Raw genomic sequence first — 27,729 nt, 5'->3', positions numbered from 1 at the left:
GATAAATATGAACAAGCAAATAGCATAACTGTAAGGAGAAGCAGCAAGCTGTTCACAACTATCAGACCAAGGCAAGACCTCTCAAGGAACAAATCACATGCTTCAGCACAAAATGGCAGATTCGCTTAAAATTTTCAAATCACTCGGTCCCTTTGTCAAGGTATTCATCGCACATATTGGACAGATTTAAAGCCACCGGAACGAATAAAAAATGATTCAATAGTTCATCTCATAACAACAGACCAGCATGGTGCAACGCAACAATATAGGAAAACAAATAAATAACTAGCAGTACAGGGACAATGTGAATATTAAGTAGACTTCTAATGAACAAAAAAATTGAAGTGGTAACAGTAAATCAATCGTCCTTCCCCTTGTTATACAGTGTTCTTACAAGCTCAAAATTCTTATGATGCAACTACCTACACCAATAACTCCATAATGCTCTACCATTTAATAAATTAACTATAATAACTTTATTTGCTCCTGTACAGGAATTGCACACCCCAAATACCTCTTGAGCTCACCTTTATATAATACGCCTGTTTTGCACAGAATTATATGTTTCTATTCCATCTGACCCGTTAGTGCTGCTCCTTCATCATCAGCATCGTGTTCTTGCTCTACACTTTTGACCTGCAAATGCCGAGATCTATGTCACACAAAGACAAATCTGATTTGAATAGAGAGAGAGGGAGAGAGAGGGGCCGGGGGGTTGCAATTCTTCAAAGACTTGGTTCAGAGTTTCCCATACACTTGTTAGAGCCACTTGGATCATTCTATTTTTTTAAAATTTAAATTATACAAAATCGCTTGTACATAAACCTCTGCCCATTTCAAAAGATTAAACTAACCTCCCTCGTCAAATTAAACTTTATATTATAGTTTCCAAAATCCTTAAAGTGTAAATAAGTTAGTATTCATATAATACTATTAAAAATACAGTTATTGTGATACATTAGTCTCAATATGCACTGAATTCTATTTACAATTCAGAGGTAGTTCTATCCGACATGTACTGAACTTCTTGTTTTATTCATAATAGGCCTTGGAGGCAAAATGCCATTTCGAATAGAATCAAGGAACAATAGTGAAGCTTCAAGGACTGAAGGACGTCATCTTAAAATTACTCGATGGAAAGGTCCTAAAAGATGAAATTTGTTGGAGACCAAAACCTAAAAAGAAATTAATCAAATAATGGAGAACAACACGAAGCTATTTCATAAGACAGCAAACAGAAGTAAAAAAAAAAAACAGTGAACAAATTGATGAATTAATTGGAGGATATGCAATACTATTGAGATCGAAGCAGGGAATTGTGAATGAGGTCACTGGCTTCTCTGAGAGTTCAGATTTTACGCGGATGGAATGGATTGTTGTCCAATTGGTCTTGATAGTGCAAACTGGTTGGAAAGGCCGCTTGAAGAGGTTGCTTAGAAGGGCAATGGTCGACTGTTGAAGGGAATAGCCCCTTGAGGATGAGATAAATTTCAGGTGGATGAGATAGATCGTATCCAATTAATCCAGAGAGAGAAAAATAGTTGCAAAGTCCCTTTGAAGAGGATGAAATTAGGGAGGCAACATGCCCACCGTGGAAGGGAACAGACCCCTTGACCAAAGGGGTTTATTTTTATATGGAAATTTTTGGGGGATTATTTGGATATGATTAAAGATAGGAACTTTTTAGGAGTGGGAATGTGAATGCCTGCACCAATGCAGATGAAACTATTTTCACTTCGGTGCTGAAAGAGGTTATTTGAACTTGGTTAGGTTTTCAAAGTTTTCGGATCCTCTTAGGTCTAAATATAAACACACCAAAAAACAGGGCGGCTAACAACATTGAGGATACAAGTTTGGAGGCTCTTTCTAGGAGGTCGAGCTGTGAAATTAGAGCTCAGTCTTTGAAATGTTTGGGCCTCCCCATTCAGCTAACCCATGTTCTTTGAATTTATGGGAACCAGTAGTGGGAAAAGTGAGAGCATTTAGATTGGTGGAAGAAAAGATGCCTCCCTAGGGTTGGTAGATTTGTTATACTTCAGTTTACAGTAGCATTCCTAAGTTCCTAACTATTCCATGTATAGAACGCCAAGTAGCGTGGCCAAAGATTGAACATTATCATACCAACAAAGATTCAACATTATCGTACCAACAAAGATTCAACATTATCGTACCAACAAAGATTCAAATGCAAAGGCATGCACATTGTTGAAAATGAAAGCAAATGTTTGCTGCTTGTTACCTCAGGTACATAATGCATTAGCATATTTTCAATGCCAGATTTCAGGGTGACTGATGAGCTTGGGCAGCCACTGCATGCTCCTTGCATTCTCAATTTAACTATTCCAGTTTCTCTAAACACAGATTAAAAAAAGAATTAGAAAACAAAAGAAGCAAAGAGATAAAGCCAAGAAGCAGAAATAAAATTTCGGCCTTCTCCAATATTACATTAAAAAGACTAAATTAAATGAAGGAAACTTACGGATCAAATCCCCTATACTCAATGTCGCCACCATCATCTTGCACTGCTGGTCGGATGCGAGTCTCCAACAATTCTTTGATCATTGCAACAATTTCTGAATCATCCTGCAACAGAAACCACCAACATGGTTATATATTTGAGATTTATGCACAAAAGAATTGATAAAACAAATACTAAAGAATGGTTAAATATATCCTCAAAAGTTCCAGTTCTAATTTCTGCTCTTTCAACTTGACCAGCTTTGTCCATCAGAGCCACATGCTTGTATACAGCATGCCTCATCACTGAGGTTTCCACAGGATTTTAAAAAGTTAGATCCATTGATGACTCAGCCCATGGTTCTCTAATTACACCAAAAAGAATCAAAGGTCTTTGACATTCAGTAAGTGCATATGAAGTTATTGTAGTTAAGCTTAATTCCATTTTCCTTCTACTTGTCAAGCCCTGCACACTCTTTCGGGTTTTCTAGTAAATAAGTTATCTGTAAACTTGAGGTGTTATGGCACTCAAATAGGCAGTGGTTAGCAGAGTCTTTCATTCTTCTTGACAGGCCCTCTTAAGGGTTTTCTAGTATATGAATTATCTAAAAACCTGGTGGTGCCATAGCTTCGTGGCAGAGTCAACAAAGACGGAGGTAGGATTGACTACAAGCACCATTAGTGGGTTTGGTAAGGTCAAATATAAAGGATTCTGAAGGCACAATTATGGGGTAAGATAAGGTTATACTACACTAGCATGCTCAAAATAATAGATGTCGGCCTGAATTTGGGGAGAGCACCCATTCTTAAGTCTAATATAAAACTGCTATAATAAAATAAATCACTTGCTTATGGTTACAAAGAGAAATCAAGGCACAGTTACTTATGACGGTGCCTCAAACAAAAGCTACAAGCCTCAAGGTTACTCCTTGAACTATGGTTCTAACAACACTTCACCCAAAATAAAAAAAGTGATTCTAAAACTTCAATAACACCAAGGAGCTTCCTAACCTAGAATGTTACTCCCACTTGGGGGTGAGTAAACACTAAGCATATACAGTCCATCAAAGCACGTACAAATTCTAACAACATTCTTTCTTATTTAAGAAGTTAAATAAAAATATCTTCAAATCAAAAGGTAAAACACTGATCTGAACACTCTGTCAACAAGTTGACCCAAAAGTTGAAAAAAGTTCATGGAGTTAAATTTCAGGACATACTTCTTGAATAGCAGTGTCCATCGCTGATGCAGTTTTTGAGTCTAGAAAGAGTGGCTGCCCAGAAGAATAGAAGTCCATGATTGCTGCAAAGATTTCAGGCTTCAAAAGATCCCAAGAAGCATCTTCTGACTTTGTTACAGTAACAAAATCTGATCCATAAAACACTCGAGTAATTCCTGTATTAAAAGAAACCCGCGTTAGATTTATAAGATCACCAAACAAAACAACGCTGAGCAATTAAAATTTCAGGAGAAAATAAGAAGAAGAAAAACCTAATTAAACCAGAGTGAACAAAGTTCAATGAGTGGAAGAAATTGCCGGAAATTGACCATTCTTATAGGTCATTTGGTCTTACTTTACAATTTATGAAGTCAAGTTATTGTACCAACTGAATCAATTACTAAGTGAATTCCTATTCCTACAGGGAAAAATCTATCAGTACTGTCCACTTGTGGTATCAGCACTGACCTGCTTGCTTTTCTCAATTATCAACAGCCTTAGTCCTTAATACCTATCTTCTCCCAACTACCCTAGAAACCTCCCATAATTTCCGTATCTATTGAGCTGCTTTAAACCCTTCAAATCAGACTTGAAACATTCAAACCAACTACTGCCCCTGAAATTCCTACAACCATTATTTTTTTTTTCTTTTTGGATAAGTATAACACTTTTGTTTACAAGAACAAACCAGACGTTAAGTTCATGACCTATGATTATAGTAACAGTCTGTACCGAAATGCAATGGCTCCAGAGGAAAACTATTCGTGATCCAAAAAGACAAGGTCACTTTAGCACCCGGTTTGAATTCTCTAAACTACAGTTGTTTCTTTCCCTCTGTATACACCAGGAAGCCATTTTCCAACAACCATGACACTCCCGGCCCGTCTGATCCCAGAAGAAGTCCCTCACTGAGTAGCATATAGTCACTCGAACTCAAAGAAAGCCAGGGCAAAAAAATTGGAAGATATTAACATCAATTTCTTGATAAACTAAAAAAATGAAAACGGCTAAATACAAATAGGCTTCTAGTGCACTTAATTACAATTGGAAGCGAACACCAAACCTGAAAAGTACATAACTCCACAACTTAACTAAATTTTTGTAACAAACTCAGCATAATGTCTGAACAGCATAGCATAGCCAAAAATACGAACCATACAGCCCATTTTCAAATAGTAAAGAAACATAATTTACAAATCAAATAGTAACTAGAGTAGCCAACAGCTGAGGACAGATTTCTCCCACATAACAATTAAAACCATTTTTTGAGAGGGTTTTAATGATATATTTTGGGAGTTATTTTGATATAAGGTTGCCTTTTACACTTATAGGCTTCTAGCCTGCACCAAACTTATTTTCCACTTTTCAGATGTTCTCTTGAAACCGAGCTAAAATAACAACAATATTCAACTACTAGTCAGATTGAAATTAAATCGTATACACCGAAAGTAGAAAAATAAAGGTTCTGCAGTCATAGATAACAGGAAAAAAGTTGTTACTACCCTTGAAGTCAAATCAAAGCTAAAAGTATTGTATCTTTTCAAGAATTATTAGTGAAGACCAATAAAAAGAGGGCATATTAAAGTTAAATTAATTTGCAGGCATTGTCCTCCTGAAAAGAAAAATTACAACAAGGAAAAGGATAACGCTGCATACTAGAAATGGGAATATCAATCTTACCATCAATTCCATAAAGGGCTTTGGCCAGTGTTGAATTCATGGCCGAACGGGCATTCGGAAAGTCCGCACTGCCAACTTCCATAACAGGCTTCCCAGGATAAAACATAAGAGATGCAGGGTTGGGTGTGGATTGAGTTTGAATAAACATGCTTCTCTTCTGCCCTGTGGAAAAGCAACGCCAAACTTAAATCTGAAGCTAGTTATTACCTCAACCTGAGGATGGCCAAGCCAAACTACTTTCTTTTTATTAATTTATGTCAAATTTATGAGTGACATGAAATGATACCTCCTCCAATTTCCAAATGAAATTAAATCTTAGCTTGAAAAACCCATGATCATTGATAAAATGGAATATTGAAAATGAAAAATAAAAAACAGAAAACCATTTTCTTTTCATTTCCTTCATTTTCCTAGATATTAGACAAAAATGAATAAAATTTCAATTTCAATTCGACTCCCTTTTCTTTTTCTCGATATTCCCAGAAACCAAAAGCACTGCAAGTTTAACAAATAAGAAACTAACCACCGAGAAAGCCCCATTTCATAGAAGTGAAAGGAGATTCAGAAGACGAAAAGGGGGAGTTATGGCGACCCTGATACGACGTCGTGGCAGGTGAATAAGCAGATAGTAAATAGGCCCGGCGAGAGATGAATCGGAAGCCATGAAATTGTCCAGAAGCTTCGCATCCTCTGTGAGATGAAAGACTTTGTCCAACCAATCTTCGTAACCCTCTCATCCCAACACTCTCTGCCTCTGTGCGGTGGAGTTTCTGGTTTTTTTTTTTTTTTTCCCTTCTCTCTTTTGGAGGAGGAAGAAACGCAGCAGAGCAAGGGAAGGGACTGCTCGAACGAGTTCTTGTAACGCTACATACAGTATTTTCTTAAAAGTCACGTGGGAAGCACGTGGGATTACATGTATTTTTCTAAATATTCTAAAACCGGTTTTGAAAGGTTACCGATAAATACCTCTCCTGAAAAAGGAAAAAAAGAGAACCCAAACATCTAATGAATATTTGTGTAAACCCCCCTTTAAATTATTTATACTAAAAAAAGGAAATGCTAGTAACCTTCTCTCTAACCTTTTTTTTTGGACCTTATCATTTCTCCTCATGACATGTGTCACTTTTTCTACACTTAAAACAATGACATTAATGCATTAGACAATATATCTTTTGTTCCCAAATTTATCCTTATTAAATGTATTAATTTTATGTTTCCTTCAATTTACAACTATGGGGGGCTTTTTCGTTCTGGCAGCTACAGATGGCCCTGGGTTGTCGTAAAGAGCGAATGGCTGAAATTACCCCATATGTCTGAGTTCAAGAATCAGACCCCAAGAATGCTTCAAAAGGGTAGCGGAGCCTTAAGAAGCACCCTGATTATCTTCACCAACAAAAAAGACAATTGCTTGCAGATAAATATTATGGAGGCATGAGAAGCTTGTGGCATGGGAGCTGAGCATTCGTGAGTTTAGCATGAGAGAGATAAGGCTTGGGTTTCCTATGAGAAACAGAGGCTCTAAGTGTGGGGAGAAGGGATTTTAAAAGGGTTTGTTGAGGAGAGAGAGAGAGAGAGAGAGAGAGAGAGATGCGGGAAGAACAATGGGTGGTTTGAGTAATTTTCCGGCAGCTTGACGAAAGCTCTGTCAAGCTCTGGAATAGCTTGCCATAAGAGAAAATGGGAGGAAATGGAGGAATATGGCACGAAATTGCTAGGTTTCATATATGAGAGATAATGCTTGCTCTCTGGATGTGGGTTATGGGAAAGAAAGAAAGAAGATGGAAGCATAGGTGACTTTAGCAGATTTCCAGCAGCTTGAAGAAAGCTTCGTTAGGCTGCTGGGTGGCTTGACAGAAGAGAAAAACGGAAGCAATGGAAGAACATGGCTTGAAATCGAAGGGTTCCAGATATGAGAGGTGATGCTTGCTCTCTCTGGATGTGTTTATGGGAAAGAAAGGAAGAAGTTGGAAGAAGAGAGCATGAAATTGAAGGGTTCCAGAGGGGATGCTTGCCTTCGATCGAGTTTCATGGTTGCTGGGAGGCTTGTAGCAACCCAGGTGAGTTGTTTTGCTGGGTAGAAAGTGCCTCCTTTTATAGGCGCTGGAAGCCCTTAATTTTGTCAAGCCTCCCTCCCCCTTTTTTTCACTTTCTTCCATTTAATCTTGTTTGGTGAAACTTCCGCAGCCTGAATCCATAGGCACGCAGCTTTTTGGGGTTCCAAGGCCCTCAGGCAGCAGGACTTATTAATGGGGTATTTCGATTTGGCAGTAAGGTCAGAACAATATTGAGGTTTAGGTTTTCCTCTAATGGTCCTACGTGGGAGAGTATATGGTGCAATGTTAGGTGGTTCGGAAAATACCTCGAGTGTTTCTTCATCACGAGACGATTGGTCCGATGGTAGGGCAAGAGAAGTTGTATTTTGTAGTTGATCATTGCAGACATTTGGATTGTTTCCTTCGGGGTCTTCACTGAATAAGAACGACATTTCTTCAGTACATTCATTGTTGTCCAAGAAAACACCTTCGAGATCACTGGAGCAAAGCGACCAGTTGTTAGGTTCTAGATGACCGGTCGTTTTGGGATAGCTTGTATTTTCGTCGTCGCTGGAGCAAAGCGACCGGTCGTTGAGTTCTGAGCGACCGGTCATTTTTGGACAGGTTGCTTGGCGACCGATCGTTTCTGGCTAGCGACCGGTCGCTTCATGGCAGTCTTGAATTTTTTCTTGAATTTTTTCATCCTTCTCTTCACTCCTCTTCCTCTGAAGAGAAGGGGGCTTGGAAGCTTCAAAGTAGGACAAATCCTCACGAAATGTGGCATCCATGGTGACAAAGAGCTTGTGAGTGGGAGGATGGTAACACTTGTATCCCTTTTGATTTTATCCATACCCAATGATCACACATCGAATGGCACAAGGATCCACCTTATTCATTTGATGAGAAGGAACATGAGCATATACAACACAACCAAAGATGCGAGAAGGCAACTTGAGGACGGTAGGAAGAGAGACGTGACGAGCCAAGGTGTCGAGTGGAGTCTGAAAATCCATAACACTACTAGGCACCCGATTAATTACATAGACTGCAGAGAGAAGAGCATGTCCCCATAAGTAGTGAGGGACCGATTTATTCAGCATGTATGCACGAGCACTTTCGGATTATGCTTATGTTCGGGAAGAGTATTTTGAATTTTGAGGAAATGGTGCAAGATGTGATGACGCATCATAGGATGTCCCAATGTTCAGAGGAGAACTCTCAAGATGCGGGTCTATTTGCAGGGAACCGTTCAAGCAAGCGTGAAGGCAAGAGAAGCAAAGGAAGGAATGCTAAGTCCAAGGACAATGAAGGGTGCTTCGAGTGTGGGTCTAAGGACCATTGGAAGCGGAATTGTCTGGTATGGAAGGAGAAGCAGAAGAAGATGAAGAAAGCCGAAAGTTTAGCCAACATGTGCGATGAAGACACAAGTGATGAACTTTTGACGGTTACGGAGGATAGTAACGGGGAAAACATGGCAAGTTCTTCGGGTAAAAGTTCTACTTCAAGTTGGATATTAGATTCCGGGTGCTCATATCATGTGTGTGCAAATAAGTTAATGTTTGACACATATGAGGCTAAGAAGGCATGCAAGATTATGTTGGGAGACAAAACTACATGTGAAGTTTTGGGCATAAGGACTGTGAAGATCAAGTTGCAAGATGGTGAAGTTTGGAGTCTTAGTGAGGTAAGGTTTGTACCTGCACTAAGAATGAATCTACTCTCTCTTGGCTCTTTGGATAGAGAAGGGTGTTCTTACAAGGCTGAAGGAGGGAAGCTCATAGTCATACAAGGTTCTGTTGTGGTTATGAGGGGGGAGATTCAACCAAATAACACATACAAGCTTTTGAGTGGTACATTTGCAGGAGGTGCATAGAATTGTACCAAGGAAGAGTAGACAACATATCTTAATATCAAGGAGCCGATTCAACATAATGCAGCTACAGGTTTGCTCAAGACAAGTTGGGCAAGGAAGGTTAGTCAAGGTTGTGTGACTAATAGTTCATCATCAAAGGTGCTTGATTTCAAAGGTGCAGAAGCTGTGGAGTCAAAGGAAAAGATCCACAAAGGTGAAGTCAAGACAAGGGATGATGGGGAGAATGTTGTTGAAGAGAAGCTTCTTGCCAAGGTGGTGATGGAAGAGACTCCATTTGAGGTAGAGCTTGACACAAGGGCTGAAGAAGGAGGGCAACAACAACAAACTCACAAAGAAGTTCTACTTGAGGTGGAGCCATCATCAATTACAAGGTCCGGGCCCAAGGAATCCATCAAACAGTTCCTAGGTTTTGGATGGATGGACCAAGAAATTCCAGCCACGTTTCGGAGTGCTATAGAGAGCATGAAGCGGGAAAGTTGGAGAGGTGCATTGATGAAAAGGGATATGTTCTTAAATCCAAGAGCAAAGTTAGCTAAGTAGGGATTTATTGAACAAAGGATAGGTATGCAATTGGCATATCAAGGCATGTCTAAGATTCAAGGTTCCAGAAAGGCATGGAGTAAGGAATTTGGCATGGGGGATCTCTCTTCTGCAAAAGAGGTCCAGGTTACCCAAGTTTAGAATTGGGTGGAGCACCTTCCACCAAAGGTGCATTGAGACAAGAGGGTTATTGCCATGGTGGAGCTCTTGGAAATTACTAGAACGATTTCTAAGAGATTTGAAGAGGTTCTAGAGGTTAACAATATTCACGGGTGATTAATGGTTCACAAAGGTAGAGATTGTTGTAAAATTGGCTCACAATTAGTATGTAGGTGAAGCAGGAGGCGATCGGTCGCTAGGAAGGAGCGACCGATCGTTTTGAAGCAGAGTTGAAGAAGATGGAAGTCGCAGCAAGCGACCGGTCGCCAGGTAGTAGCGACCGGTCGCCAGTAACGTGCGACCGGTTGCTGGCCTTGCTGTGTTGATTTCTTCACGCGTTTTTTCAAGGTGTCTTCACATGTGTTTGTTCCCTACCAAATCCTTCAGCTTGGCACTTGGGAAAATAGGGGGGAAAGTGAAGCCATCCTCTCAACTTGGGTTTTGTTTTCCCTCCTTATGGGAAAGTTTGGGAAAATGAGCCAACATTCAATGCACATTTTTCATGACCATTTTGTCCCAATTAACAATTTAGAATTACAATGTAGCATTAAATGCATTCTTTTTTTATTTGATTTAATATAGGTATAATTGGAAAATTATACAAACCTTGTTTTCAATTCTTACTCAAAATAAACATGGGAAAGGAAACAAAGTGAAATCTCCAAGTTACTTTCCCGGCATCACCAAACGTGGGAAAGAAATCTTCCATTTCCCATTTCTGAGAAATGACATAGGAAATGATTTCCCCTTAAATCCATTCCGTGAACCAAACGGGGCCTTGGAGTAGTCACTTTAAAAGTGGCTATCTAAACGAATTCATATAATTTGTCGAAAAATAAAGAAAGAATAGAAAACGGAAAAGGCCACGTGGTACGTGAGAAAGAAAATCCCACCCACCCGCAAAAACACGCCATCCATCGTCAAACTCAAACCCTATCTCTCTTCCTCTTTAAATCCCATTCAATCTCATTCTATCTGTTTATTTTTCTCTCTCTTCGTTCTCATCCCGAAACCCTAGAATAACCCCCAAATTCACATGAAATCCAAACCCCAAAATCTCGTTGGGGTTTCAGTCTCAGAGGACACATACGTCCTTTGATGAATTGTTCGCCAACCATCCTCAAACCCTAGCCTCGTCTTTTGCCCTTTGCTTTCGATTGCGTATTCGTACGTATATTGGGACAGAGAGAAGGAGGGAGGAGGGATCGTCTGGCTATGGAGGGCTCTGTGGTGGAGGATCTCGGAGCCCCAGAGTCATGGGAGGTCGCCGGTTTGGACGAGGCCATGAACCGCCTTATGCTTTCCTCCAACAAAGACTCCAAGCCCCAAGACCTCAACGATGTCTCGCCTTTGGTTTCCTCGGCTTCTGATGCTTCTGATAAGTTTTCCGAGGATGCCCTCAATCAAGTCGACCAATTCCTTCGCGAGGCCTTGCAAAACCCTAGGGAGCGCCTGTCAAGTAAGCTTCACCTAAGTATTAGGTAGTTTGATATATGTGTTTTTGTTCCTATAATTGCCTACTCCGACCAAAAAAGTCACGTTCATGTTTTGACCGTCAGATTATTCTTAAGCTTCTTCAAAAGTGCAGGGGAAATTGAATCAAAATTAGGGTAATTTGGTTTAGTATGTTTGTCTTTGGATGGGTTGTATGCAACTGGTTTAGTATGTCATTTTCGTTGACCTTGAAATGTTCTCTCTATTGGAAGGTATGTCCTTTAATGGGGTGCATTATCCATGAATGAATAACAGAAATCAAGACACATGCAAAAGTAATAAGCTACTGGATGAACACTTCCATTCAAATTTTGAGCTGATATCGTTAGAGGGCTTTCGTACCTCCGGAAAGCAAGAAAGATGAAGATCACATGATATAACATCTCTTCCAGTTCTTGACTAAATGGCTCTCCCTTATTATTTTTGGATGTTTTAATGTACATGCGCATCAAAACAGACTCAGGAGTTCCTTCAGTTTTCTATTTTAAGATTCTGTAGGGTGTAATAGCTTTGCCGGTCAGGGACGGAATTTACCTTACTTACAAAACTTAATTGCAAATCCCTAATTGATAATTCATAACACTGAATTGAAAATCCCTAATTTATACTTCATGAACCTTAAAAAATCCCCAAATTTCAGTAACAACAAATTGATTAAAGAAAATTGTAAGATTCCACCAATAAAATAATTTTTTTGCTAACATTCCACCAATAAAATGACTCGCCAAGAAAATTGAACATGTTAAAGGACTGATGCGTGAAGTGGGGTAGGCTGTACGGTAAACCCCAGGTCAGCCTATGGTTGGGTCCGTCCCTGTTGACGGTGAAAGAGTGTGACTACTGTTATACATTATCAAATTGCATTGCAGTATTTGACATGAATTTATGTGGAATAAAGGGAGAAATGTGTGTACGTTCAGGGTTGAAGGATGGTTTGTTGTTGTGATAGAAATAAAATCTTGCACGCACCTGTAAAAAAATGCAAGGCTGGAACTGGCAAAAGGGAAATTCGTTCAACTCTCCATGCTAACTTCTAACAGTGTGGCCAATGAACTAGATGTAAACCTTATTTCTTGGGATCTTTAGAAACAGTTAACTTAGAAGTCCATATGTACAACATAACTGTTTCATGGATTTTTCAATGTAAAATATTAGTGTGTGCGCATCTAAAGATTTTCACCCCGCCCTCCTGGCTCTCGAGATTCTCCTGTTTTGTGTTTGTCCAACAGTACACTTTCTACTAGTTGTACTAAACTATGGATTGAAAATGTTCCTTGATATTTTTAAATCATAATTAAGCTCAAGATGCAGAGTAAAGCCTGAATGTGATACACTATTTTACAAGAAATGAAAAAGATTGACCTAGAAGATGTTGTGATAATAATTGCACCCTTCTTTTCTCTTTATACTTCTCATCATCCTCATCATCCTCTTCATTCATTGCTATTTTATCATAGTTGCTGTCATGATATGTTTGGTTCATGCAGTCAGGATGTGCTGTCTTGTTTGGATTTATCTCTTCATAATAATGAACTTCATAGATATCTTCTTGTGCAGTTTTACGGATGGAGCAAGATGTTGAGAAGTTTATCCGTGATCCTATTCAGCAGCAGCTAGAGTTTCAGCAGTTGCCCACTTCTTATTTACGCTTGGCTGCACACCGTGTGGCTCAGCATTATTCACTTCAGTCAATGGTTTTATTAGATAATAATTTACCTGATGGCTCTGGTTCCAGAATTATTGTCCGTAAAACTTCTGAGTGTCGACTCCCTCAGATTCGCCTTGCAGACATACCTGTTAGTTTACCATCAGAAGACGGTGGTGTTACTAAGGTTGCAATAAAACAGAGGCCACAGAAACGGTCACAGACTGCCAACAATGCAAATTCAAATTCGGCAAAAGCAAACAGTTCCAAAACTGTTGAAGAACGGAAAGAAGAGTATAACAGGGCTCGCGCACGAATATTTAATTCGAGTATTAATATGAGTGGCAGTTCAAGTGGGAAATCAGAAAGTGAACCAAGACTGCAGGATACTCCACAACACGTTCCCTTGGTGATGCCAAAGGTGGAAGATAAGTCAAGTGTTTCTGATTTACATTCTGGTAGGGGTTTAATTGAGTCCTCAACAAGTAGCAGTAGAACAGCTAGAAGTAGGCCAGAGAAGGAGCCAGTTGGGCGGTACAAACCAAATAATAGGGTAGCTATATTTAGGGATCGTGAGATTGATCGGAAGGACCCTGATTATGACCGGAGCTATGACAGGTATGGTATACATTGTCTGTATTTGCTTTTTTCGCCTCCCAGTTTTTTCTTTGGAAGGGGTCATGGCAGGAACATTGTTTTTATTTTTCCTTGGGAAGGAGATAATTTCTGTTTAATCTAAGAAAATTGTTTGGAGTCAAGATCTTGTCTCATAATTGTTTTTGCAGTCGGGTGGCCCCATTCAGTTTTCTATTTACTTAAGCTAATGTCTTTCTCTTTGTTTGACATGGTTTTCTCCTTGTTTTTGTGGTAAACAAAAGAAAATAAGATAATATGATAACCTTATCTATGCAAAAAATAATTTCTTACCAACATTGTAATTGTTGTCAGTATTGAAGCCTGTCCTTTCATCCATATGGTGACCATGAATTTTTTGTCTTTGGAGGCCAACTCTTGTTTCATAATTTTTATTGTGGTCAGGTGGTCCAGTTAAGTTTTGCTGTTTACTTAAGCTACCGCCTTTCTTTTCTTTTAACATGATTTTCTTGTTTAAAAAAAAAAGATAATGAGATTATCTTATCTATTCATGGAAAATTGGTTCCTTATGAACATTGTTATTGTTGTCAGTATTGAAGTCTGTCCTTTCATCCATAGGGTGACCTCTGTTGTTTGTGGACAATCTGCCAATACATGTTTCAAACTCCTAAATATGCTTTCTGATATTTCCCCTCTGTACTTTTTTTATCCATCTCTACTTATAATAATAATGAATGCTATAATTGATAGAAGCCAACAAAGTAAGAACTTAAGGGTAGAATGTTGTTGTCTATCAAGTTTTCCATGTAGCCCAGACCAGAAAATTGTTCTGGAGCATGCATTGTTGTATAGCTCCAAGTGTACTTAGTTTTGTTATTTTATAGTTAGCTAAAGTTTTATGGTCTATGGTGGATCAGGATGAGAGTAAATCCGGTAATAAAATATTTTTTCAGGTACATGCAAAGATTCGATCCTGGGTTTGGATTCACTGGTGGACCGTATACCATCCAGCCTATGTATACACCTGCATTGAACTACAACACCGAATTTCCTCAACTTGGTGCTGCTCATAGGCCTCAGATTTCTACTGAACATCAGCCTCGTCCTCTTCCACAACACCTACCTGGGCCTTGGGTTGCACCATCAGTCCCTGCAGGAATTGGTTATGGTCATCCAGAGACTATAATCACACCATTTAATGCGAATCATGTTGGTGCGCGATCTACATCTGGCATATATCTGCATTCATCCCAGTATCCTTGTCAGCGCCCTGGAATGCCCTTTCTCCATCCTCATGAACATATGCACCAACCTTTTTCACAGGTGTGGCGATTTAACAGCTATCTTCTCTAGTGTTTTAGTAATCTTGTTAATTTGTTGTTGAAGATGTAATCTCTTTTTTTTTTAAAATGCGGAATGTGAGACTTCTGATCACTTTTTCTCGAGGAAGGGGGACCATATCCTTTTTTCCTTTTAAATGTTTTCAACTTCATTGTATAGTGCTAATGGATTCCTTTTGTGGTCTTTACCTCGAATTTCAGTCCATATTATGATATTTTTAATACCAACTGGCTTATTATCAGCCATTGAAGTAGCCTCAGCCTTATCATCAAGTTTTTTTTTTCTTTCTAAAATCCTAGTGTACGAAAAGAAAAAGATGTTTTTTTAATTGCTTCCCTTGAATAACCTTTGGCATAAAACTGGTGATGTGTTCAATTAATTTTAAATATATATTTTTTTTCTCCTCCTGCTAATCTTGGAAAATAGTAATCTAAAGTAGAACCACAGATATGCATATTAAATTGCAATTTCAGTGCAGTGATTCTAATATAAAAAACCCTGTTGATGAATAAAAAATTGTGGAGAGTTTTTATTTATTAGTAAAATGCTTCTTAAGTAGCAGGTTCCACATGTTTTGACTGCTTGTAATATGATGCTTGTTTTTCTACAGTCTCATCAACAGCAACCTGATGCAAGTTTTGGGTTAGCCCGGCCCCGGTGAGGGGCAGGGGCCATGCCTGCACCCTGCCTGCTCAGAGTTGAGCATAAAGTGTGATGGGCTGTGAGAGCCGCACATATTTCAGTTGGCAGGAGTGCAGGCATAGAGAACCAAGGTGGGCTTGAGTGGATGGATCAATTCTATGGACACCTGCATCATCCATTCCCCCCTTCCTTGGTTGCAATGGAAGCTTCTCCCATCCATGATGAATGATGAAGAAGCTCCACGTTTCTGGAAATATATCTAAATCAGCTCTTTTGAGAGCTTTGTTTACCCCATATGATGACGAAGACGATGATCTAGAAGAATTTTAACAGAGCTGGGAAAGTATGTGCTCTGCTTGGATGAAGGTATGCTCTCAGGACACGCATGAGTGCATGTATATATGGACACACAAATACAAACACAAACACAAACACAACACAAACACACATTCACACATGCTCATACACCACCCAGAATGGTGTTTTATTGAAGATCCAACTTGAACACTTGCATCATCTTATGAAAAAACTTGAGTACTTGCACCGACGATGAGATGCACAGTAGGTGACAGTGGATAGGATGATCTGATCTCGCAGTTGATATGCCAGTTTCCAACTTCTCCTTGGATAGACTTTTGTGTATATATTCATTAAATAGAAGCATGAACAAATCGCTTTGGATTTTGTTTTGCAGGCTTTGGTAGTTTGTTTAGAGAGTAAGCAGCACAATGAAGAGCCAGAGGGAGTGCGAATAGGAAGATAAAGCTATTTGTATGCCTCTGGGAGCTTTGGTCTACATCCAGGTTGTTCTGACAAAAGATCTTATAGTTTACTTTTAAAGCTTTACTAAAACAATCTGCAGAAAAAAATAAAAAAAAAAGTCATTCTGCATCATGTATCATATAACACTTTGGTCTGCATTTATTTATTTTTATGACCACCTTTGTTTTATTTGAATGTGATAATTATCTGTTGTAGCAATTCTAAAACCCTCGCCAGGTCTGTGGGTCGTTAAATTGTGTGCACTCTAGACATGTTGTTTTTCAGGCTGCATCCAATGATATCGCATGAATCTAAAAAGTTTTTGGTTGTGACTACCTAAATTTTTTCATTTTGGTGTGGTGTTCTTTGCCGGACAAGTATTTCGAGTTTGGACACAATGTGCCCGAGAAAGTAGGTCAGAATTCACTATTGGGTGTAGCTACAGGGGCTTGTAAGATGTTTGTCAAAAGAAGGTTGCTTTATTTCCCGTATGCAAGCTCACTGCTCTGTTTCTTGGTCGAAAGCGCACTGCTCTCTTAAGAGTCACTAATGGTGCTTTTACAGCTTGTAGTAGCAAATGTTTTGAAAGCAAGATGCGAATCACATGTTTATCAAAAATGGAATCATTAGCCGGTGCACCTGACATGACATTTCCACGATTAAATAATATTTCATTCTGGTTGTTGCCACCAAGTCTCTTGCTCCTATTAAGCTCAGCATCTCCGTCGTATGAAGGGAAATCCCAGCCTTTGATTGAGCTAGTTTAGATCGTAGGTTGATTTGGATGCAATGGAATTTTTTCATTACTCCAAAAAAAGCCATCGAGTGAGTCCCTACTTTTGATCGAGCTAGTTTAATCTTCCTCTCCCTAATGGTCAAGCAACTTTCACCTGCACTAGCACAAAGTCCCGCTCTGACGGCCCGACGAGTCATCTACTTAAAAGGACCCTCCTTGCAGTGCGCCCCTCCAAGTATTTGGCTGAGGCTGTTCTGACTGTTGTATCTTTTTTGAACCGAATACCTTCCCAGTCATCTCTGGTCTGTCTCTTTTTGAGAGAAGATTGTCTACCCCGCTTGGACGGGTCCCCTGCATCATCAGATGAGGGACACGTTTTCTCCGTTGACCTAAATATGTTACAGGCTTAAGAAAGACGAAATAGGAGCATGCTATTGAAGACGTTGCAACATATGTCGGTGAGGCCTTCATTGATTGTGTACAAACAAAATACGAGTCCTAGGGCAGGGTAAGCATTAGTTTGTAGTTTAAAATTCATACACCCCACAAGTTGAGATTTACTAAAATTCGAATAAGTGGTCATGTTTAAACTACAAACTAATGCACTACAAAATCAATGAACACGATACTTTAAGAAAGTACTAAAATTTCAGTAACACAATTGAGTGGTTAAACAATATTAGATTCAAGTGATTTTTTTTTATAGAGATGATCTTTGAATGATTATCTTAAATATAGACGGTTTGGATTAGTGAAATACAATGCTGAGTGGGCTCTACAAGGGTGTTCCTCAAATAAACTAATTTAAAAGATCTCTCAATGAAAGTTATATATATATTAAGCCACTAAACGTTTGACTAGGAAGCTATATAATCCAGCTCGCCATATGGGTCTGTACTGTAGTTCTTTCCTTAGGTAGTCACTCCGCAACACGTGCATAAGCATGGTGTTGAGGCTGCATCATTGTCATGCGTGTTTGTTTTTTTGTTTTCGTTGTCTTAGACCATGTCTTCCATTGTTTTTAGTTCTCACATTTTTCTCCTCCTTGTCCCTCGAGGAACTTCCTATAAACAAGTCATCCTCACGTGCAATGCTCACCCTTACGTGCAATACTCCCCTCTTCTACGTGAAAAACTCCAACTTTATCAAAGGTGCTCTTTCAAGTTCCAAAACATGAAAAAGGCAGACAAGGGGGCTTTGCAGATGGGTGTTTCTTGTTTTCAAGTCGGTATAGTTTCCCGGGTGCTTGTTTTGTTCCCTATATGCGAAGATGTAGTATTTATATGTCCAATTGAAATTAAGTTCCTCACTCTGTTTCTCCAACAACATTAGTTCATTTAATCCAACAATTTGGTATGGAGAAGCTGAACTCGCAGATACATTTGCAAAACTGTTATATAATCCGACAAAATGAAATGCTAAGGAAGAAAGCTCAAGTGCTCAACCAGGAGAACCAGGCTTTGTTATCTGAGCTGAAGCAAAAACTCTCCAAGGCCGACACAAAGCTAAGAGGTAGTCCTGACATTGATGTTAGTTCTGCTTCCTCCTCAGATTCCATCAATTCCAGTAAACCGTAATTGAACAGATGCAACCTCCATGTGCCCAAACTGTCTTGCTAGACTTCCGCTTCAACGAAGTTCTTGTTACCTTTCAACCAGAAAAAAAAAAGTTCATTGTTCTTGCCAAAATCTAGCCTTGAACAAATTTTCCTTTTGCAGGGAAAAACAATGTGATGAATAATAAGATTCTTGAATGTAAGGAATTATTTAAAATCACTCTCTCTCTCTCTCTCTCTCTCTCTCACACACACACACACACACACATAATGAATACTAAATTCAGACAAGGCTATAAAGGCAACTTACGAATCTACATTCAGCTTCTTGTCTATGCTGGAGAAAGTTTGGTAAAATGCTTTGAAGTGCTTGTAAGCGATGTCTATATCTTCCTTCCCACATATCTCTCTAACACTGCAGTTAACGATAGAAGTAAAGAAAGGCAACAGTGATGATTCATTTCAACATACCAGGTTGGAGAGAACAGCATTGTATCAGAGAGTAACAAAAAATGAATGGCAATCCTTTTTATTTATTATTTTTAATGTTTCTTTTCCTTTTCCTTTTCCCAAAAAGCAGTTCCGACAGGAAGAAATAAGCCAATTGATTCTCTCACAAGATCAATTGACTCTTCTTAAAATGTGAATCAATAGAATCACAATATCACAACATGGAAATGCTTTCTTTATTATTTTCCTCTCTTTTTACTCAAACAATATCCTGTCTTCTTCCTGACATCATCTCATTGCAAAACAAATTTTCAGCTCATCAGAATAACAGCCACAAAAAATGGAATCAAATACTTAATGCAGTGAACAAGGTTACGTGCCACTAGAAAACCAAGAGCACGAAAAGCAGAAATTGGAAAAAATAAAAAATGAAAAAACAAGATCCAGTAGAATGAGTAGACAAATTAAACCAAAAATTGCATGGCCTTGACAGCTTTTCTCCTAGGATATTTAGAGATGAAAGACTCTACAAGGTGTATTCAGTTGGCTGCATATCCTTCTAACGCAGGACTAGGAGTTTGTGTGTGTGCAGCTACTAACACTAATATGTCGCATTCTCTAGAAAGAAATAATTATTACTCCTCTAGGTATACATCCATAAGGATTATCTGAAATTTTAAAATTCAGACATACAATATTAACGTATCTTTAACCTATAAAGGAGCGCTCATATATCAGTTACATATAAAGGAGTGCTCATATACTTTAACCTATCTTGGTGGGAAATATCAAAATGCTTAAAGATCTCATCATTCTTATGACGATAGTTAATCAATAATATTTATTCACTTTACTAGTTTAGTTTCTCAATTTCATTTTGTTTGGAGGAAAGGCTCACTATAGTTAACTTGTTAATAATTTAACCCAACCCCAGATGCAAGACTGAATGTACTAAGTCCCACCCAATGGTAGTGTCTACTCATCACAAAATATCGTGATCAATAATACTAGTCACCAAAAGCTTTTCTACACATAGATAGTTGTTACTCCCCACCCAGTGGTATCCGCCCATTAAGAAATATAATCCAATTATTTCTTAAAGCCAATTATTATGATCAATAATACCAGAGTCGCCAACCACCACATGATGCGGCAGATAACATGACAGTATCATAGAAATAAATGGCCGAGTCCAGAGTGAGACCACAAAAATTACAAAATGATAATATTTATACCAAAAATAAAAATGAAAAATGAAACACAAAATAGCAGTTGGTTTAAAAATATTCGAGATGTATTTTAATGTGACACATCAATCTATTGCAATACCTGTGCATGGAAAGTTGAGGGATGCCACAATCAACAGTACGAATACCAGCCCCTGAAGCTAGTATGGGACCTATGGTAGATCCGCATCCCATATCATTTCTCACCACAAATTCCTAATCAGAAATAATCAAATAGGTAAAAAGTGATGAGCTAAATTACAGTTATCTGAGGTAGAGATTGTAGAAAAAGAATCAACCAAACATATAAACCACTCAATATTCTTTATTTAGGTAAAAAAGTGATGAGCTAAAATATAGTCATTTGCTGCCACTTGTTGACCTCATCCTGAAATGCTTTAAAATGAATTCCAAAACAGGACTGATTTATCCTTGAGTGATGTACCTCATCATTGAGGTCGTTCTATAGAATCTCATCCACAAAGGAGACGCTAAATTAAAGGGAGAAGAGGAGAAGGAGGGTGGTTTTTAATATAGAAAAGAAAGTCACTAGTGACCTTCAGAGTTTCTAAGCGATATGGATTTCAATTTTTGCTGTAATAGGTCAGCAACATTTGAATATACTTTTAGAAAGTAATCTTTTTATTTTTTGGAGCCAGTAAATAAACGAAAAGAAAGAAATTACTCGCTAACAGTGAATACCTGACTTATTTAATGCAAGATTGTTAAACGGGTTAACCAAACTGGGTTGGCCAACAGTGAATACCTGAGTTGGAAGGTTGTGGATTTTGCCAATTTCTTTGAAAAGAAAAGATGTAACTCCACTAGTAGCATAGCGTTGGTTTGCATTATGCTTGATAACGAGTCCCTTTTGCATTTCTGGTCGATGGTGTTCTTCATGCTTGTCCATGAAATTTGGGTGTACACCATGAGCCATGTCTGCTGACACTATTAAGAGAAAGCATCCAAAATACACACTCAGAAAATAGAAATTGAACGAAATAAGTTATATGCCCGTCACAAAAGAATAAAATGAGCTATATAACAGTCTATCAAAACTTCTTTGGGGTTTGTTAGATTGTACTGGTGTCAGGACCAACACTAATGTCTTTGCCTGCTCATATATTTATGGGGTTTCATCAAGCAATGGCCCTTGAACTTTTGGGCTTTCATCAAAGTGGTAACCCAACTTTAATTAATGTGGTCCTCGCCCTTTCCCTATGTGCATTAGTGTGGTAGCTCTGTTAGAATCTGTTTGAGTACAAATTTAGTATCCAGGGATAACTCAATTAAAGTAGAAAATAAAAGAATGTACAATATCTATGTATTGTCTTAATTATTCCCAGCTTCACTGTCTCGAACATCATTGTCCACTCAGTATTTTATCATTATATGAAATTATTACATGGTTTCCATTTGAATGGAAGGATTTAAAATGAGGGCTTTGGATTTGAATTTTTAGTGTAAATTGTTGAACTGGACTTTAGAAATATTAATTCCTTATGTCAATCAAATACAAATTTGATTGTCTTAGAAAAGGAGGGATTTGAAAATAAATTTTTCACTTGAATATTTGAAACCTTTCCTGTTCATAAATAAACAAATTTATGTGTGGTTTATGAACATAGGAAATTCATACTGCTAAAGGCCAATAAACCAATTTACAATCAAACCCAAACCTTATTTTTAAATTCTTCCATTGAAATGGACCAAACTGTAGTATATCATGGTATAGTTCTAAATAATAGGTCAAAAACTTCCTAGAATGAAATTATGAACCCTAAGTTGGGGTACATTTATTTTCAGGCATGTGACTGGAAAAGTTGATGACATTTGTTAATACCAACAATAGTACACGGGGATAGAATTGTAGTGCTTACACCTTTTTCAACAATTTAACATACATAAAGCTAAACAAAAAAAATCTAACGTAATGACGAAAAGAGAATTATAAAAAGTCCAGCAGGAAAAAAAATAAAGGTGCACTCAATCATACCAAGAAATGATTTGCGAATTGCACGCTCAAAAGCACCTTCACCAACATATTTGTCAGCTAAGCAACTAATTATACGTCTCATAGCCTGAAACATGGTTGGAGCACCAGCCCCCTGAATTGAGCCTGAACCAACCTAAACAATAAGAGTTAGAGATAACATCTGTGAACTGGTCCAAAAGGCAAGAGATAATGCACATGTAACACTACTATCATTTATAATTGCAAAATGAGTAGCAAGAGGATGTGCCTTGTAGAAATAAGAACTAACAAATCGAAAGACATCTGACAGACAGCGATAACTGGTTTTATTAATAACATGTTGGTTAAAAACTAGCAATTCCATAGCAAACTCATGTATTCAAAAAATAATAACATAAAGTGAAAAAGAACTTAAAACATGGACCTCTACACACAGAGAAAAAGTAAATATCCGCTTTCCAGATAGTGTGGCATTTGTGTTCATGACTGACACTCTGAAAATGTGGGGTCCGTACTTGTCACATCATCAGTTAACGGCAATTTGGAAGATTTGTAATGGAGGTCTAACGTTGCAACGAAATCATAATGTCAGGTCTAAAAATGCAATGTGTTAAAGATGAGGTATGAAATTGACTGCAGACTTGGAGGGGGTAAAGTGTAATTGGCCCTATGTGTATAATCCTTCAAGTAATTTTAGAGTTCATCACAAGTGATTAAATGATTAACTAGATTCTCATAAGATAGAGAATTTGTGAGGCACAGAAACTATCCTTAGAGACACATGACTCTGAATCTCGCATAACAAGAAAATTACTAAGATCAGGATAAAGGAAACTTCATGCTGTGAGAACCTGTGAAGAATGAAATACCTCTTCATTGTCAAATAAAGCAACCATCCGTATAGCCTGTTCACTTGATAAATCTCCAGGTGATTTACATGAATCAATGAGAGCCCTTAACGCGCAATAACTTGAGGCAAGATTATCTAACCTTCCTGAAAAAATAAATTCATCGTTTCCACCTCCAAGGCAGCTAGGTTGTGTATCACAAACATTCAGCTCAATACTCACTATGTCGTCAATGTTAGAATTGAGCTCATCCGAGAGAGCCTAAAAATCATAGTTGTGTGTATTAGTTCAATGAAAATGTATTTGACAACTAAAACTACTTCACAAAACTCAAATTAGTGCACCAAATGAATAAGTTGAAGTTTTAAGTTAAAGTTGACGCTAGATATAAGAGTTCACAAGTGCACAAGTCCAACACTATATATCTGTGATATAAGTCAAACATAAAAACTGGACCATTCTGGCCATTTGATTTGGGAATGCCCACATAATATATCCAACGTAATAAAATCACATCACATACGTTTCTTTATAGATAACTACCATTTTTATATAGTCTCATGGTATTACCATTTCTGTAGAGTTTAGAGAATGATATGGATTGAATGCTTTAACTTAAAATGACAAGAAATTTTTGGGCCTCTTAAAGTTGCATAAAAAGGATACATAGAAGAGGCATTCTCATTTCTAACACCGGTGACATTATTATGAATATAGTAATTTTCTTGCACTTTCCTGTTGAAAATGTACCTTTACCATATAAAAAGCAATGGAGATAACTGCACAAGCACTGTTTATGTACAACTCTTACAAACAATGCAGTTCCTTTCACTTTTTATTTATTATAATGTTGAAAAGACATTTCTTGAATTTTGTGAAACAATATGCTTCTAGTATTTTAGAGTGACATGAATAAACCTTTTTTATTTTCAAAACATAGTCACATTAAAAAAGATCATGGAAAGTGCAAGCTCGAATATCACACCACACCGGAAACACTCAAAGATCTGATATCCCAGCCTATACTTTTGAAAGATACCTTTAAGTTTTTACCAACTAGTTTTGGAAAACCAAACAGATACCTGCATGAGCAATGGATGATGAGCCGCTTTTGAAGATGTTGTGGTACTTTTCTCTTTTGTCTCCACAGACGCTTCTTCTAGTTTCGATGCCAGTAATGGAATTAGTTGAGTCTCTACATTTGGTTTAAATCCATCCTTGTTCACTGTGCTAAACCAGCACACAAAAAACAAAAAGATAATCTGAGGGATCACCCACTACTTATAAATCACAACACCATGACTACTCACAAGCTTTGGCTTGGAGAAAACAGTGTCGGGAATTGGAGAAAATCAAGTTTTACCATATGCCTCATGCTAAATTTTGGCTTGATTGCACTGTATATTTTAATCATTGCTTCCTTTAAAAAAGAAAACGGATATAATTTTACCTCTTAAAGAAATATTTGAATGTACTTTCTAGGCCTTTTTACTATCACACAATAATATTTTAGGGTTTAGGGATGCTATCATCTATAATCCTCAATGAATAAGGTCTTCACCATTCACATACAGTGGTCACGTATTCTTAAAACAAAGTATGTTGGTTAAAAATAAAATAAACTGAAAAAAACTGTGGATTATAGAAGACGTTTGCTAACCGGTCAAGGTGAATGGCCAGTGTTGGTATTCGTAACAGAGGTCTCTTCACTTTGACAAGCTTATGCACAAAGGAACCGTTGCTGCCTCTCAATATGACCCTGCCTGCTACGCTTAGGTCTCTATCAAACCAAGTATGCCATAAACCACCTCCATATGTCTGCACATTGATCATTAGATATCCAGACTTGGATGATGCAGATCTTGGTTTTAATTTTAGACATGGACTGTCTGTGTGTGCAGCAATCACATGGAAACCATTACCAACAGTATACCTGAAAAACTAAGAAAAAGTTTTGATTAATTAAGTGCTAATCATGTAGAACTAGAAAACTAAACGTAACAACGGAAAAGAAAAAAAGAAAGAAAGAGCGACTTCAGTTGTATACGAAGCAGTAAACCAGTTAGAAAGTATAACATGATAAACTAGAAAAAAATATGATGGAAAAGTACTAACCTAGGGAGATTAAGAAAATAGCAAGCAGTGGACATATATTATATTGTTGTAAGGACAATTCAATGAGCGACCTGATAGACAAACTATGTTACAAGAAAATGAGGGCCATACAAGGATACAGAAGTCAACACCAATGGCTACACAATTTACAAACCCACTTCACCAACTGTAACCACCAGTCACATACTCAATGAGGTTATGAGTAATGCAGATTGAATTGCTAATTATAAAGCCTAAAACCATTTTCAACCATTTAGAGAGAATTTATCAACTGGTAGGATTGTTTCACTCACTTCTCTCCAACAGAAAATGCAACCAAACAAGACATGTTTCGTGTAAAGAAGTAGCATCCACCAGGCTTGAGGTCCCACTCATCATTCTCATTCAGCAAATGAAAACCAGCAGCAATTAGTTGTCTTTTCGCTTCAGCTGCAAAAAAGACCAATTCTTAATTGGAACAAAATTACGACCATACACCATAGCTAATTCAGCACCTCTTTCTTTAAAATAAGAGCATTATTCAGGCTCAGAATCCGATCATTGCTAAGATTGGAATCTTAAAAATAAATCTTAAAGACCGGTTTTTCTAGTCCACATCTTAGCAGTTACACATAAGATAAGGAAGCTACAGAGTTTAGACTGTTCTTTTCTTCTCCTTTCCTTCCCCTAATTTTCCCAGTAACCAAACGGAGGAGTACTAACAAATTCATCAGAAAAACCAGAAATCTAAGCTAACAAATATACAAAACTTAATTAAAATACCCGTAGCATGAAAATGAGTCCAAGACTCGTTGAGGTAGTCGAGTAGATCCCCAACAATTGACGCATTTGCTCCCACCTTTGAAGCCGAGCTCTGAACCACACACATTCAGCACATTGACATACACTTTACATCTCACATATATATCTCAAGTATGAAGAGAGAGAGAGAGAGAGAGAGAGAGAGAGAGAGAGAGAGAACCTCGGGGGTGTTGTGAGAATTGTTGGAGCAGAGGATTGGAGAGGTGGAGAAACTGCGAGGGCGTGAGCGAGTGAGTTGTTTGGGCTTGTGAAAGGGAAGGGAACGCCTGAGGGTGAGAGGAGGGTGGAGGAGTTGCAGTTGCTGCAACCGAGTTATCGCTGCCATTTCTCTCAACTGGTGGACTGTGGACCCTCTCTCTGTCGAGTGTTTTGGAGCTTGTACAAAAAGGCATGAAAATAAGGATACCTCAAAATGAGTCAAAATTTCTAACAAATGAACTGCAATGCAATCCCATCCAAATAGTCTTGACCAAATTTTTTTTTTTTTAATAAATAATTCCATCCAAATAAAAAAGATTTTTTATTTTTATATAAGCAATACTTTAATCTAATCTACAGATTGGATTCAAATTTGGATGCAATGTGGACTGAATATAAACTTATTTGAAATTTGTGTGGTATATTGAATTTCAATTTGGCTTTCTGGTTGCTAATGAGAATTTTAACAGAAATTGTCAGCCTTGTCAATTGAGGTAGTTCGCTTGAGTTCACCCCTCTTTTGGTGATATTTTAGGGTTTGTTTGGTATCCTACTTGAATTTTGAGTTCAAAGCCACAAAACCCCATTTGGTAGGCCCATTTTTAGAAACCCAAACAAAAAAACAAAACTCAAAAACATAAATTGTTAAGGAGCTTGACGATTTGGATATTAAGGAAGCTACTATTAGGGAACCAGAAAAGAGAGTTCGCCAAATGCAGGAAGAGCACGAAGCTAAGAAAGCTTCCTTCAAAGCGCAAAAGATGAACTTGGGAGGTTTCTTTGGATCATCAGAATGAATAAGCAGCAGTGCTTCAACAATCAAGAATTGATGCTAAAGAAGATCTACTTCCCCAGATTAGGAGCACTCAACTGTCAATGAAGGCTCAAGAGCAAGAGATTCACCAATTGATCAATGCCATGGTTTCCTTATGTAGTGAGCCCTAACAGATGAGATTGTTCCTCTTTTTTTTTAGCATGGTTTTTTTTTAAAAAATATAAATAAATGTTCTTGTAATGTGGTTCATCCACCAAGAACCCGTAGGTAGGATTTTGTTTCAGTATTCCTTGCTCTTATATAGTGGTTTGTCCACTAAAAATAATTTTCCATAATAAACATGTGGTACGATTTTGCTTTCCTATTTTACAGTTTATACTCGTGTGATGTAACATCCCGACCCAAATTTAAAAGATTCGATAATTTAATTAATTTAATAGAATATGAATTTACAATTTTACCCTCAGGGTAGGGGTAATTTGGTCACTTTTTAATATGGTAGGATTTTGGGGAAATGACCAATACTTTAACGTAGATCGTACCGAGAAGAGTCCATAGACACGTAGTGTGCTCGAATCGGAGTTGTAACGAGGAAGTTATGATCAAAATA

The 27,729-nt window shown here is 37.9% G+C and overlaps 3 protein-coding genes and 1 pseudogene across 4 annotated transcripts; 2 read left to right on the top strand and 2 right to left on the bottom strand.

Moving 5' to 3' along the window:
* Positions 1-266: 266 nt before the first annotated feature.
* NFU4 (NFU domain protein 4) lies at positions 267-6,197 on the bottom strand. The gene is made up of 6 exons (XM_088249523.1): positions 5,881-6,197; positions 5,358-5,519; positions 3,678-3,853; positions 2,480-2,583; positions 2,240-2,351; positions 267-636 (listed from the first exon to the last, which is right to left on the bottom strand). Exons 1-6 carry the CDS (start codon positions 6,092-6,094, stop codon positions 568-570), a joined length of 837 nt encoding a protein of 278 aa, XP_088105649.1. The 5' UTR covers positions 6,095-6,197; the 3' UTR covers positions 267-567.
* A 4,675-nt stretch (positions 6,198-10,872) lies between these two features.
* LOC110746842 (uncharacterized) lies at positions 10,873-16,629 on the top strand. The gene is made up of 5 exons (XM_021947074.2): positions 10,873-11,421; positions 13,014-13,719; positions 14,649-15,018; positions 15,647-16,044; positions 16,373-16,629. Exons 1-4 carry the CDS (start codon positions 11,178-11,180, stop codon positions 15,695-15,697), a joined length of 1,371 nt encoding a protein of 456 aa, XP_021802766.1. The 5' UTR covers positions 10,873-11,177; the 3' UTR covers positions 15,698-16,044; positions 16,373-16,629.
* Positions 16,630-18,531: 1,902 nt separating this feature from the next.
* LOC148296659 (protein LITTLE ZIPPER 4 pseudogene) lies at positions 18,532-18,948 on the top strand (annotated as a pseudogene).
* Positions 18,681-26,557, bottom strand: LOC110746844 (Zn-dependent exopeptidases superfamily protein). 2 transcript variants are annotated; one of them, XM_021947075.2, is made up of 11 exons: positions 26,307-26,556; positions 26,108-26,198; positions 25,639-25,774; positions 24,891-25,163; positions 24,313-24,460; positions 23,252-23,491; positions 22,404-22,536; positions 21,174-21,355; positions 20,511-20,623; positions 19,042-19,146; positions 18,681-18,823 (listed from the first exon to the last, which is right to left on the bottom strand). In XM_021947075.2, the coding sequence occupies exons 1-11, from the start codon at positions 26,469-26,471 to the stop codon at positions 18,820-18,822; spliced, it is 1,590 nt and encodes a 529-aa protein (XP_021802767.1). In that variant the 5' UTR covers positions 26,472-26,556; the 3' UTR covers positions 18,681-18,819. The 2 variants fall into 2 exon arrangements, with proteins under 2 accessions (XP_021802767.1, XP_088104141.1); XM_088248015.1 differs by lacking the exon at positions 18,681-18,823 and having other exon boundaries at positions 19,038-19,146; positions 26,307-26,557.
* Between the last annotated feature and the right edge of the window lie 1,172 nt (positions 26,558-27,729).

This window comes from Prunus avium, chromosome 2 (assembly GCF_965620075.1).
Source record: "Prunus avium chromosome 2, drPruAviu1.hap1.1, whole genome shotgun sequence".
In the NCBI taxonomy this organism is placed as follows: domain Eukaryota; kingdom Viridiplantae; phylum Streptophyta; class Magnoliopsida; order Rosales; family Rosaceae; genus Prunus; species Prunus avium.
This window is presented reverse-complemented; position numbering and strand designations above follow the sequence as displayed.